The following is a 12,206-nucleotide window of genomic DNA, read 5'->3' as shown; positions in this document are numbered from 1 at the left end:
ATGCTCTCCTTTGCCCACGAAGAGCATCGCATTGCTCAGCTCAGATTTACTTACCGGCTTGTTCTCCGCAATAAAGTCCTCATTCAGAGTCACAATGCGAAACTTCACTGCAAGGACAAGAAGTGAGCGTTAGTGGGTGGCTTTTGGGTATGAGAATCCCCACACCTTGAGATCAGTTCAAGTGCACCTTCCTCCAGAGCCTAGGAGTGTGTCTCACCTCACAGCTCTCAAATGGTTGAGGGACAGGAGCTAGTTTAGCTGGAGGTTGGAGCAGCCACACAGTACTGTACTTAAGGCCCAAGTCACTGAGCTTTTGGTCATTAGTGAATTTGTCTTAATCGCTGAAAACAATATTGTGAATTGGACCCCAAGTAACGCATCCACTTTCTCTTTTTCACTGCCGCATCATGTTACGTTTCATTGATTGTCCTTATTCTTACAGGTGTATTAACCTCAACTTTCCACTTCTTTCATCATGGTTTCAAATAAGTTCTTCTTCACAAGTTACTTCCTATCTTTTCTCTCATTTCCCCCTCCAATGTTTCCTTCAATCACTGACTGGCCCTTTATTTCCTTTTTGATCCCTTCAATGTCTATTTCTTCTAATTGTTTTTTCCTTCACTCTTGCTATCACTTTTTTTTACTCATGTTTCAGTACTGCTTTAAATTTTTAGTCATCCTTCCTTTTGCCCTTTTCATCTTTCAAAAGTTTTGAGTTTGCAACTTTCCTCACTTTCACTCCATTCACTCTTTCCTTCGCTTATATCGCTACACTGTGTGAGGTTCGAATGGGTCGAGAGCTTGAACTCCTCAAAACTCCTAACCAAGCTCTGTCTTGAACACAGAAGGGAGGATATATCCTGGGGGTACCTGTCTGTCCCGGCTTGTACACGGCCTTGTCGGTCTGCACAAATGTCCCACTTTTGACGGTCCTCAAAAGCACCTTCTTCTTGTTTTTCAGTGTGTGGCCCTCAGACTGAACAGAAATGCCCACTTGCCCAACCTCTTCGGAGCCACCAGCGGGGAGCGGCACCTGTAAGGGAACAAAACCATATCACACATGAAAGATGTCACTGCACATCCTCTCAGGGTACCATTGACAGGGGCTACCCCTCATCAAATGCAAGCAAGGCAGCATCATTAACAGCTTTGTTAATTAGTCTATTTCTTTGAGTCCAGCAGAATATTGCAGCTAAACCAAAATATTACTGGAGACGTTTCTAGAATTATCCATACTATCTCTTTTTTATTAAAAAAAACATTCTCAATTGCAAGTTCTAAAGAAGTCTGAAAATCTGTATTTTGACAAATGTATTATGAATGTAATAAAAAACAATCAAATTCATTTCATCCCAGTAGTAGCTGTATCCTTTTTAAAATGTTCTGCATACATGTTAAATCTTATGCTTGGAAAAGTACTAAACTTATTCAAAAGTGTAAACTTACTCAAAAGTGCAGTTGGTGAATCAGACCCTATGTGTTTTCTTCTGTATGAATTCTACTGGCAGAAAATTATTTGCGGAAAAACCTGAAGTTGTGGTAATTGCAGCAAAGTCCAGAATCCTGATTTGGAAACAAACCAATGCCACATGGTATTCGGAGAGACAATACCACATCAGGTACAAACTGATACCACTGAGTGCAGTTTTTATTGGGAGCTGTGTTTACCATCAGCAGAATAAGGATTTGCGCAGAAGTCAATAATGCCGCAGTCTGTAAATACCCAATCTTGCTTTTTCAGAAAATCTGGTTGTGGTATTACAGAAACAGTTTACCGCATGAGGCGAAATGTGTACCCTTAAAAGTTGCATTAATATAATAAAAATATTTTTGATAAATTCCGATTTGTTTTTATGTAATGCTTCAGACTGCACTTTTTACCCTTTGAAGCGCTTTGAATAATAGTTGCCACAATGTTATTTTTTCCCAATTTACAAACTTCTGAAGGTTGAAATGCTGAACTAGCCCTATGAAGATAAAAAAAAAAAAAAAAAAAAAAAAATCAGGCTAGATGTCTATGGCAAGCCCATTGACATGTTGGCCATTTTGCAAACTATAAAAGATATTCATTCTCACCGTGAATCAAAACTTATTCCTTACAGATTGAAACACTTTTTTTTGCAGTTTTATTAAGAGCTATTTTTGCCCGAGGGCATTAGAACATTATACAACAGGACTAGAAAATGTCACGCTTTTTTTGTTGGTTGAGGCAGTTAGATTAGGTGATTTTCCCCAAAGCACTGGATGTTGAGCTGAAGGTGATATTCGGATTTAGGTGCCCAGTTCCAAAGCCGGCAGCACTACTCACTACGCCGCACCCCTCCCTCAACTTAAGTAAAGATGTTTCCATTGCGTTCTAGTTTTTTCATTACAACTATCTAATTGTCATATTTTACTGACATTAAACATTGTTTTAATTTCACTATGTTTTTCTCTTTTTTTGCTCCGATAATTGATTTATGTGTTGAAAAGTTCCAGTCTATGAGTCGACTGGAGTTTTTAAATCAGTGAGTTGTGAGCCTGTGAACTGACATGGCATAGTTACACACTATTTTGCCACAAAAATGCCTGAGGGTTTCTTTTCATAATTTTGACCAGTTGTTGTCGGGAGCTGATGAGACAGAACATGAAGAAGGTTAGAGAGACCCCTTTACCTAGAAATTTAGAGAGAAGAGGCAGTGGAGATTAACACCTCTGCAGACAGTGTGGGAGTGGCACCAGTTAATGAGCTAAGAAGATGGTCAATTCAGTACTTAATTTGTAAAAGAATAAGTGCCGGGGCCCTAATCAATGGCCACTGCAGCTTGCACCATCTGTTGCCCCTGACAGTGCTGCCAACGTCAGTACAAAGACACCTACTAACCCTCACAATCATACAAGTAGTACACTTCAGGCTATTCCTGGCCCCCAAAGCCATACGAATGGATTGGGTTGCCGGGATGTTATTTTTAACGTATATATTGAATTAGTATACAACTGTTATGCTCAACTCTAAATAAACAAACAGCGCCACCATGTGGCAGACTGTCATAAGTGCCATTGTTAGCAATTAAGTGCAGGTGCCGAGCATCAGAAACCACCGGCTCAAATTAAGCACTGAGTCTGTTCCTCATGCGCCCAGTGCATAATCACAATATTGCAAACAAAATATTGTGCTACATTAATATCACTGTAATTGCATCACAATGGCATGGGGAATCATATTATCTCCTGCCTTTAAATTATCTGTACCCCATATAGTTAGGTAAGTTGTGATGTAACTATTAGAGCAAGGGTCAGGGTTAGGTGTGCACTTATATTGAATGTATATACAAACAAAATCATATGGTATAGTACAATGTAAGATGATTTAAATGTAGACAATAGAGTGGTAAAATGAGTAGCTCAAACTAAAAATTATTTAATTATGTGTTGATGTATTAGATGAAAGGTAAATGCTAAATAATACTGTGGTATCTGATATGCTGTCATACAACCAGGGTTCTGAGCTTTAATTGAGACAGGAGGACAAGGCCCGGCAACTAATGAGGAATGAAGCTGGCTCATGATGGATGCATCCACAGAGTGAATCTGGGCAGCTGTACCAACTCAAGACATGATCCACACAAGGGGCCCGATTCACAAAGGGACTTAGGTGTAGTAAAGTTACTAGTGCGAAGTCTCCGCACTAGTGCTGGAATCTCTGCACTGTTATGTTATGTTGTGTGGATTTCTAATGCACGGCTAATGACCAGTGAGGGTATCCAGGTGCTGAGTAGGGCGAGGACCCGAGAAAGGTGGATGGATAGAATTATGTTTGTTTTTTCCTGAAAGAGCCAGGTCTTGAGCGTCTTTTGGAAGTCCATGAGGGAGGGGGCAGTTCTGAGGTGTAGCGGGAGGTTGTTCCAGGCTTTTGCTGCGATGTGTGAGAAGGAATGTCCCCCGCAGGGGTACATACAGTACCATGTAGGCCGATCAGATGTGTCTGGTGGGTTGGTAGAAGTTGAGGCGGTGGTTGAGGTATGCTGGTCTGATTTTGTTGAGGGCTTTGTAGGAGTACATGAGCAGCTTGAATTGGCATCTTTGCTGGACTGGGAGCCAGTGGAGTGCGTTGAGGTGCAGTGAAATGTGGGCATTGTGTGGAATGTCCAAAATGAGCACTGGGGGTGGAATCTCCGCATGACACTGCATAGAGTGCGCCGTGAGAAGATTCCGCTTGAGTTAATGAGATTCCACCACAAGCGCAGAGGTTCAGCCATGAGTGTGGGGACCCCATACTCATAGCTTTACTACTTGTAAGTCACTTTGTGAATCGAGCCCAAGACGTTTGATGCTGCTCATGAACTGTGAAGCCCTTGTGGGTTAGGCCCACATGCAGATTCAGAGAGAGAAGATGCTACTTATCTTTCTGGAATGAGTGAGTGTGAGTAAAGGAGTATATACTGCTCAGTGCGTACTTTAAGAACCTTGGAGAACGTACCAGTATGGGTAAACTGAAGGCATGCATTCTGAGGAACTCCTCCCTCCGTAGGGACTAAAAATAGGAAAGGCTGACAAGGGCATATGCCTTGAAACATGGAAAACATTCTGCTGAGAATGTCTTGGATAATATTCTGCAATTTGCCAATGGTGAGCATTTTTGAAGACTAAAGGACTCGTGCTTAAGTATAAAAGCACCTTTATTTATATAAACTCAGCTCAGGGGTATAAGTAACTAATGTCTACCAGTGATACAGCGGTTCGTTGTCATTGCATATGTACTGTTGTGAGACAAGTTAGTACATATTTACTTTAACATATTATTGCCCGAATACGCAAGCTTCTAAGAAATTTTGAACCTGTGGCATAGTGTGAGTGCCTCTTGGATCCAGTTGGATCAGCCTAGTGCCTCTGCGCCTTCTGTGAATTCTGTGACTACATACAGATGTAAATGACCCTAAACAGCACACACCCAGGTCCATGCAGACCAGCATCATTCTGGAGATAAGTATAGACTTAAATCAGGGAAGTTAATGCTTAAACTCATCCAGAGCTGAAGTAACAAAAGAAAATTAGCACCATTAAAAAGTAGTTTGAAGACTAAAAAGAGGTGTAAGAGGTTTAATATGGACATAAAGACCGAAAGGTACCTAGATACTTTACCAGAACATTCTATGAGGATGCCTTCAGGCAGTGCTTAATTTGTAAAAATGTAAGTGCTAGGGTCCTTGTCAGGAGGCTACTGCGGCATGCTCTACACATTGCTCCTGCTAGTGCAGTCAATGCCAGTACCAACACAGCTACAAACCATCACACTCCTGTAAGTGTGACAATTTGGGATTTTCCTAGCCTCAAAAGCTATAAGAATGGCTTGGGTGCAGGAATTAGTCTTTTTAATGCATGTTGAAATAATGAACAACTGTTGCTGTGCTCATATCTAAATTAGACAAAGAGCTCCACCCTGTGGCAGACTCTCATAAGTGCCAGTCTTGACAAATAAGTGCCGGTGCTGACCACCAGAAACCACCGGATCAAATTAAGTACTGCATTTAGGTATTTACTATGAAGTATCTACCACTTGTGGGTGAGGTGGTGGTTCTTCTTCATTTACGTTCAGTCGTTAACCTTTACCTTGGACCTTGCAATTCTAGACAGCTAGTGGGGTATTCAGTACTATAGCTGTGTCGGCTTTTAACCTCTAGGACCTGGGCACTGCCAACCATCAACTGACGGTTCCTCCAGCCCCCTCCCACCCAAAGACTGGATACTTTACCTGGAAAGAGACGCATTTGAAGTATGAGGAGGGTTCAACGTTTTCTTTCAGCAGGGTTAGCTTGGCCTCCTGCAGGTGAAGTTTGACTGTCACATGTGCAGTTTCATGGAGGCCAGAGAGATGTATGCAGGCCCGTTCTGTGTGCGGAAAGTTGATCTCTGCCGGGATCAGGACTGCATAGTGTCTGGAAGGGAAGAATTCAGCGGTCAAGGGTCGCGTCAGGCTCTGTTCTCACTAGTACCATCACACTCACATTTTCTCTTTTAGGGCCGTTCCTCCCTCTACCTTCCTCAGTCCATCATTACCCACTCACTCATAAACATGGTATTGATTTAGTTCTTCAAAGGTTTCATCTGAGATGCCCAGACAAAACAACCAGAGGTAACCTTAATAGTGGGTGCTGGAAGCAACCACCCTAAGTCCACATATTCTGGCAATTCTGTGATTGCGGTATTCTGATTGTAGGACAATGTTCATTACAGTATTGGACATTGAGTGGGTCAAAGTCTTCCTCACAGTCATACTTTATTACTCATAATCAAATATTGACTCTCTTTCGCCTGCCTCTGCGTCTTCTTTGCATCACACAGATATCATAAGCAATATTAAGTAAAGTGTGCCACCAGCGCCTGTAGGAAGGAGTGCCACCAGCGCCTGTAGGAAGGTGTGCCACCAGCGCCTGTAGGAAGGTGTGCCACCAGCGCCTGTAGGAAGGTGTGCCACCAGCGCATGCAGGAAGGTGTGCCATCAGCACCAGTGCGTATAGGAAGGTGTGCCACCAGCCCATGTAGGAAGGGGTTCCACCAGTACGTGTAGGAAGGTGCTCCGCCAGCGAACGTAGGAAAGGGTTCCACCAGTGCGTATAGGAAGGTGTGCCACCAGCACATGTAGGAAGGTGTGCCACCAGTACATGCAGGCCAATTGTTCTATGACGGGGACACCACATCAGCAACAAAACCAAAAAAAAACTGTGCCACGAATAGGATTCAACAATATTGCAGTGAGCCTTCTTCTGTCTTATTTTGGTTATTTAGTCTTCTTGTTAGCCTGATCTCGTACTCTGAACAGATAAATGTGTTTAGCTTCTTATTATGAGGCTTTTTACAAGGGTGAGTTCTTCCTCCCAAACGACAGATGTATACCTCCTAACTAAGAAGGATGGAAAACAACATAGTCTGCTCAAAAAGGGAAACGTGGTTCCTGTATCAATCACTCAATCAATTAGGATACATAAAAAGAGAGGCTAATCACCCAATAGGGTATCCAGAAATGCATTTAGGGCAAATGTACTCAGTACAGGGGCATTAGCAAGACCAATAAAGTCACCCCAAAAGCAAGGAGACATTAAACAAGAATAGATTGGGCTGTCTAAGGAGTGAAATCAGTCAAGACCTGGTTTGAGTCTGTGACTCCAGGTTGGCAGTAGCATGAGTGATTGCATCATCAGTGGTTGTGAAGGGGACCTCCCAGGGATGCTAAGGGGAAGCCATGAGCCAGCCATGCCAACTTCAAGCGTCAAAAGACTGAAGTTCCACTCCCCCGTCGCCTGGAGAAGGAGAATTCTGGCTTCCTTCTTCCTTGATGCAAAGTCACCTGTGTTTGTTCTGACGTCAGCAGTAGCATGCTTTCCAAATACTTAAAAGGACTGTTTCCCCAAGCCCTACATGTTTTACTATAATGTATGGCTTTCTACCTTGGCACTTTTCCTTCCCTCTTCTCCCTCTTTGCTCTGTTGCTGGCTTCTCACCCCACCTCCGGGGACTGCACATTTCACCATTCATAGTCACTCATCATTCAACGAACGTTTCCCTGTTTTATTATGGATTCTATTTTTTCTAACAACCCATCATGCTCCCCTTCTATCAAATATATTGTAGAAGCACGAGACGCTAAATAGGCTGGAGCAAGTTTGGAGACTTGGAACTCTCCTTTAGGGTACACAGACCTAGCAGGCTTCAGAAACCAGAGCTAGCCCTTAGGTTGAGAGCACCTACAGGCTCTGGAAAGATCTGTCCCTAGTGTTTAACACACATACAGGCACTGGCTTTAGAAAGAAGATCAGTCCCTTAGGCTGAAACACTTACAAGCTCTGGCTTTGAAAAGTAGTTATATCCCTTAGGTTAACACATGCACAGGCTCTTGAAACAGATTCATCCCTTAGATTATCAGCACGTAGAGGCACTGGCTTTAGAAGGAAGATCAGTCCCTTAGGCTGAAACACTTACAAGCTCTGGCTTTGAAAAGTAGTTATATCCCTTAGGTTAACACATGCACAGGCTCTTGAAACAGATTCATCCCTTAGATTATCAGCATGTAGAGGCACTGGCTTTAGAAGGAAGATCAGTCCCTTAGGCTGAAACACTTACAAGCTCTGGCTTTGGAAACAGGTTTATCCCCTAGGTTAACACATGTCCCTGCTCTGCTTTAGAAACAGACGTATCCCCTAGGTTAACACATGCCCGGACTTTGGCTTTAGAAATAGACTTATCCTCTAGGTTAACACATGCACAGGCTCTGCCTTTAGAACACGTATATCCCTTGAGTTAACACGTCTGGGCTCTGGCTTTAAGGACAGTTCTATCCCTGAGGTTAACAGCATGTACAAGCTCTGGGATTAGAAATAAGTTATATCCCTTAGGTTAACACAAATACAGGCTCTGCTTTAGAAACAGGTTTATCCGCTAGGTTACCACATCTCCGAACTTTGCATTAAAAACAGGTTTATCCCCTTAGGTTCGCAAATGCACAGGTTCAACCTTTAGGAACAGGTTTATCCCCTAGGTTAACACATGTGTGGGCTCTGGCTTTAAGAACAGGCTTATCCCTTAGGTTAACACACGTACAAGCTCTGGGGTTAGATATATATCATGTATCCTTCAGGTTAATACATATACAGGCTCTGGCTTTAGACACAGGTTTATCCCCTGGGTTCACACATTTTTTTTTTTTAGCAGAGTTCTATATAGCGAACTTGACCCGAATCCAATCAGGTATCAGAGCGCTTTACATAGCACCAGTTAAGTTACGTGAGGACACATTCACTTTTTCTTTTTAGGTCTCGCCTAGACAGCGCTTGCGCTGTCTCTCCGAGACATGCAGTATACACTTTAGTGAGGAAGTTTCTGTGGAAGCTCCGCCCATCTTTTGTATTGGCTTAGGTCAGTAACTACAGTATTCCTATTGGTTTAAGGCATGTTAATCCCTCCTCATGACGATTATGTCGTCATTTGTATCCTTCCAAGGCTACTGGCCCCTTTCACGGTGCATTTTTTTCTGACACGCGGCCTAATCAATCTGAAAGAGTGTGTGAGCGCATGCCCAGTCCTTGGAAGGAGAGGCGCGTTGATGCATTGTCACTGCCACACTAAGTGTCAATTCAATGACAAGATCAAAGACTAACAAATGATGCTTATCTATAATTGATTAATGGAACCATCTTACGGTATACATTACCCAAGACTGTTAGAGCAAAAATGATAAAATTGTTAACAGGCAAAGTGTGACAGGCCAGTTCAAGTACTTTGCTGCCTTACACCTAAAATAGTGCGAAATATCGTTAAGTTGTTTGTGAATGGAAGATATATACCTGTCACAGTGCAGAGGATTGTGGGTATGCATATTCCGTGCTCAAGTCCCGCTAGACGCTATCAGCAGGTCTACGCGCCCATTAGGGCAAAGTCGCGCAACGTCACTGCGTTCGCACTGACAGCTCCAGCATTCAGTGAAGAGAGAGGGGCGTGGCCGTGCAGCCGCGCTTCCCCCCCCCCCCCAATGTGTGCGCATGCCCAGTCCCTTGAGGCCTTCAGGAGGAGGAAAGACGAGAGACAGCACAGACCGTTCAGAATTCCTGCAATGCTTTGTATCTAGCATGCAAGCAGCTTGGAGAGCGCCCCCGGACACCTTTCAGGCAGTGCGCAGGGTGGCAGACAGCACACAGGCTTCTGAGCAGTTCCTAGGCTCAGAGCACGTAGCACAGAAATGTAACTGCCAGTGCCTGGCCAGCAAAATGCTGCACGAGACTTCCAGCACTCCGCACAGAGATTAAGCGTAAGCGCTTGTGTGTTCATGCCCAGTCCTTAGAGATAAAGGCACGTTGTTGCGCTTTGTTGTTTGAGTCAAGAAAGCCCAGCGTATTCACTCACACTAAGTGCTAGTGAAGCCAGTGTCATTTCACTGACAAGACCGAAGGCAAAAGAAATATGTACATCTATAACGGGTTAACGAACCAGCTCATAGTATACGTTACCTAAAACTGTTAGAGCGACATTGATAAAATTGTTAACAGGCAAAGTCTGACAGCCCAGTTCAAGTATTTTGCTGCCTTACACCTAAAATAGTGATAAATATCGTTAAGTCATTTGTGAATGGAAGATAAATAACTGTCAGAGTGCAAAGGATTGTGGGTATGCGTATGCCCTGCTCAAGTCCCGCAAGACGCTATCAGCAGGTCTACGCGCACATTAGGGCAAAGTCTCGCAACGTCACTGCGCTCGCACTGACAGCTCCAGCATTAGTGAAGAGAGAGGGGCATGGCCGTGCAGCCGCGCTCCCCTCCCCATGTGTGTGCATGCCCAGTCCCTTGAGGTCTCCAGGAGGAGGAAAGACGAGAGACAGCACAGACCATTCAGAATTCCTGCAATGCTTTCGTATCTAGCATGCAAGCAGCTGGGAGAGCGCCCCTGGACACCTTTCAGGCGGTGCGCAGGGTGGCAGACAGCACACAGGCTTCTGAGCAATTCCCGTAGCACAGAAACGTAACAGCCAGTGCCTGGCCTGAAGAATGCCGCAGGAGACTTCCAGGGCTCCGCGCGTTCTTACGCTTCTTTGAGTCAGGAAAGGCCAGCATATTCACTCACACTAAGTACTAGTGAAGCCAGTATCATTTCACTGACAAGACCAGAGACTAAAACATTAAGCACATAGATAATGGGTTAAAGGAACCAGCTCATGGTATACGTTACCTAAAACTGTTAGAGCAACATTGATACAATTGTTAACAGGCAAAGTGTGACAGCCCAGTTCAAGTATTTTGCTGCCTTACACCTAAAATAGTGAGAAATATTGTTAAGTCGTTTGTGAATGGAAGATAAATAACTGTCAGAGTGCAAAGGATTGTGGGTATGCATATGTCCTGCTCAAGTCCCGTAAGACGCTATCAGCAGGTCTACGCAACTGATGACGCATCCTTGACTCACTGACTGAACGCTCAAGCTGACTGCTGGTAAAAGCGGCTGCAGTGACTGTGCACTTAACGATTCTGACATGAAGGTATTATAAAGACTGCACTCATAAAGGCTACGTAAGTAAAAGACTTTCATGAAACACAGCAATTTTTTTTTTTGCCAAACACAACAATGCGATTTGCTGTATTTCAACGCCCTCCTTCCGTTCGCCACTCTAGTTTACTCCGGTCTCTGTCCACTACTGAATCAACACTGTACACCCTCCTCTACTGCAGTTTTTGTCCTGTTCAATGCATCCGTTCTGCCGGGCCTCACCATCAACGCTTTCCACCGAGCTGCCTACATTTGTCTCTGCCCTGATTTGCTGCGTTTTCTGCCAAGATTCCCCTCCAAGAGCCCTCTTTTAGTCTGTGTCATAAGACCCCTGCTTCCCACTGCTGCCATCTCTTTTTTCCAAGTCTTGTATTTTCTGTGATATGACCACCGAAGGCCCTGATTTTCTATTAAAAACAGAGCTTTGGACTATACCATCTCCTGCTGAAAGGCAATATTTCTCTCCATGTTCCCATACCTGGTGCGTCACGCAGTTTGGTGCTTACTTTGCCTCCATGTTAAAGAACAGTAGATGTTTCAGCACCCAGGCTAATGTGCTGCATAGCTAAATACATATAAGGTACCAAAGGCGAGACCGATGCATTGCAAATGCTTGTTTTTGTTAGGCATGGGGAGATTAAGTGACTTGCCCAGAATCACAGGAGGTTTAGCGTCGTTACCGAGACTCGAACCCAGTTCCCCCAGGTCCGAGGTCGAGCGCCCTAACCGTTAGGCCATGTACAGGCTTTGGAAACATGTTTATCCCCTAGGTTAACACATGTACAGACTCTGGCTTTAGAAACAGGTTTGTCCCCTAGGTTAACACATGTACAGGCTCTGGCTTTAGAAACAGGTTGATCCCCTAGGTTAACCCCTTGTATGCCCAAGACGAGCTGGACTCGTCATGGAGCACAGTCGCGCTATGCCCATGACGAGTCCAGCTCGTCATGAGGCATACCCTAGGGATTCCCTGTCTGCAAAAATAGCCTCGGGAGCTGGGGAAGAGCTTCCCCAGCTCCGACGTCATTACAGTGAAAGTGAAACTGAAATGAGCCAAGAGGCTCATTTCAGGTTTCACTTTGTACGTGCTCAGGGGGCTATCTCAGCCCCCTGAGTACGTAGAAAGACGGGAGAGGTATCGTTGGAAAGGGGAGAATCTCCCCAGTGGATCCCTGCTTGGGGATCGCCACAGGAGGGCG

The 12,206-nt window shown here is 44.3% G+C and overlaps 1 protein-coding gene across 1 annotated transcript in view; it reads right to left on the bottom strand.

Moving 5' to 3' along the window:
- Nucleotides 1-12,206, bottom strand: part of LOC146812866 (alpha-2-macroglobulin-like protein 1) — a 252,930-nt gene that overhangs the window by 222,389 nt on the left and 18,335 nt on the right. Inside the window, exons 2-4 of the mRNA XM_085619942.1 lie at nt 5,732-5,915; nt 871-1,033; nt 55-107 (exon numbers count right to left, since the gene is read on the bottom strand). Of these exons, the coding sequence (XP_085476068.1) occupies nt 55-107; nt 871-1,033; nt 5,732-5,915 (400 nt within the window). The remainder of the gene's footprint in view (nt 1-54; nt 108-870; nt 1,034-5,731; nt 5,916-12,206) is intronic.

The sequence above is a fragment of the Triturus cristatus genome, chromosome 7, assembly GCF_964204655.1.
Source record: "Triturus cristatus chromosome 7, aTriCri1.1, whole genome shotgun sequence".
Classification (NCBI taxonomy): domain Eukaryota; kingdom Metazoa; phylum Chordata; class Amphibia; order Caudata; family Salamandridae; genus Triturus; species Triturus cristatus.
This window is presented reverse-complemented; position numbering and strand designations above follow the sequence as displayed.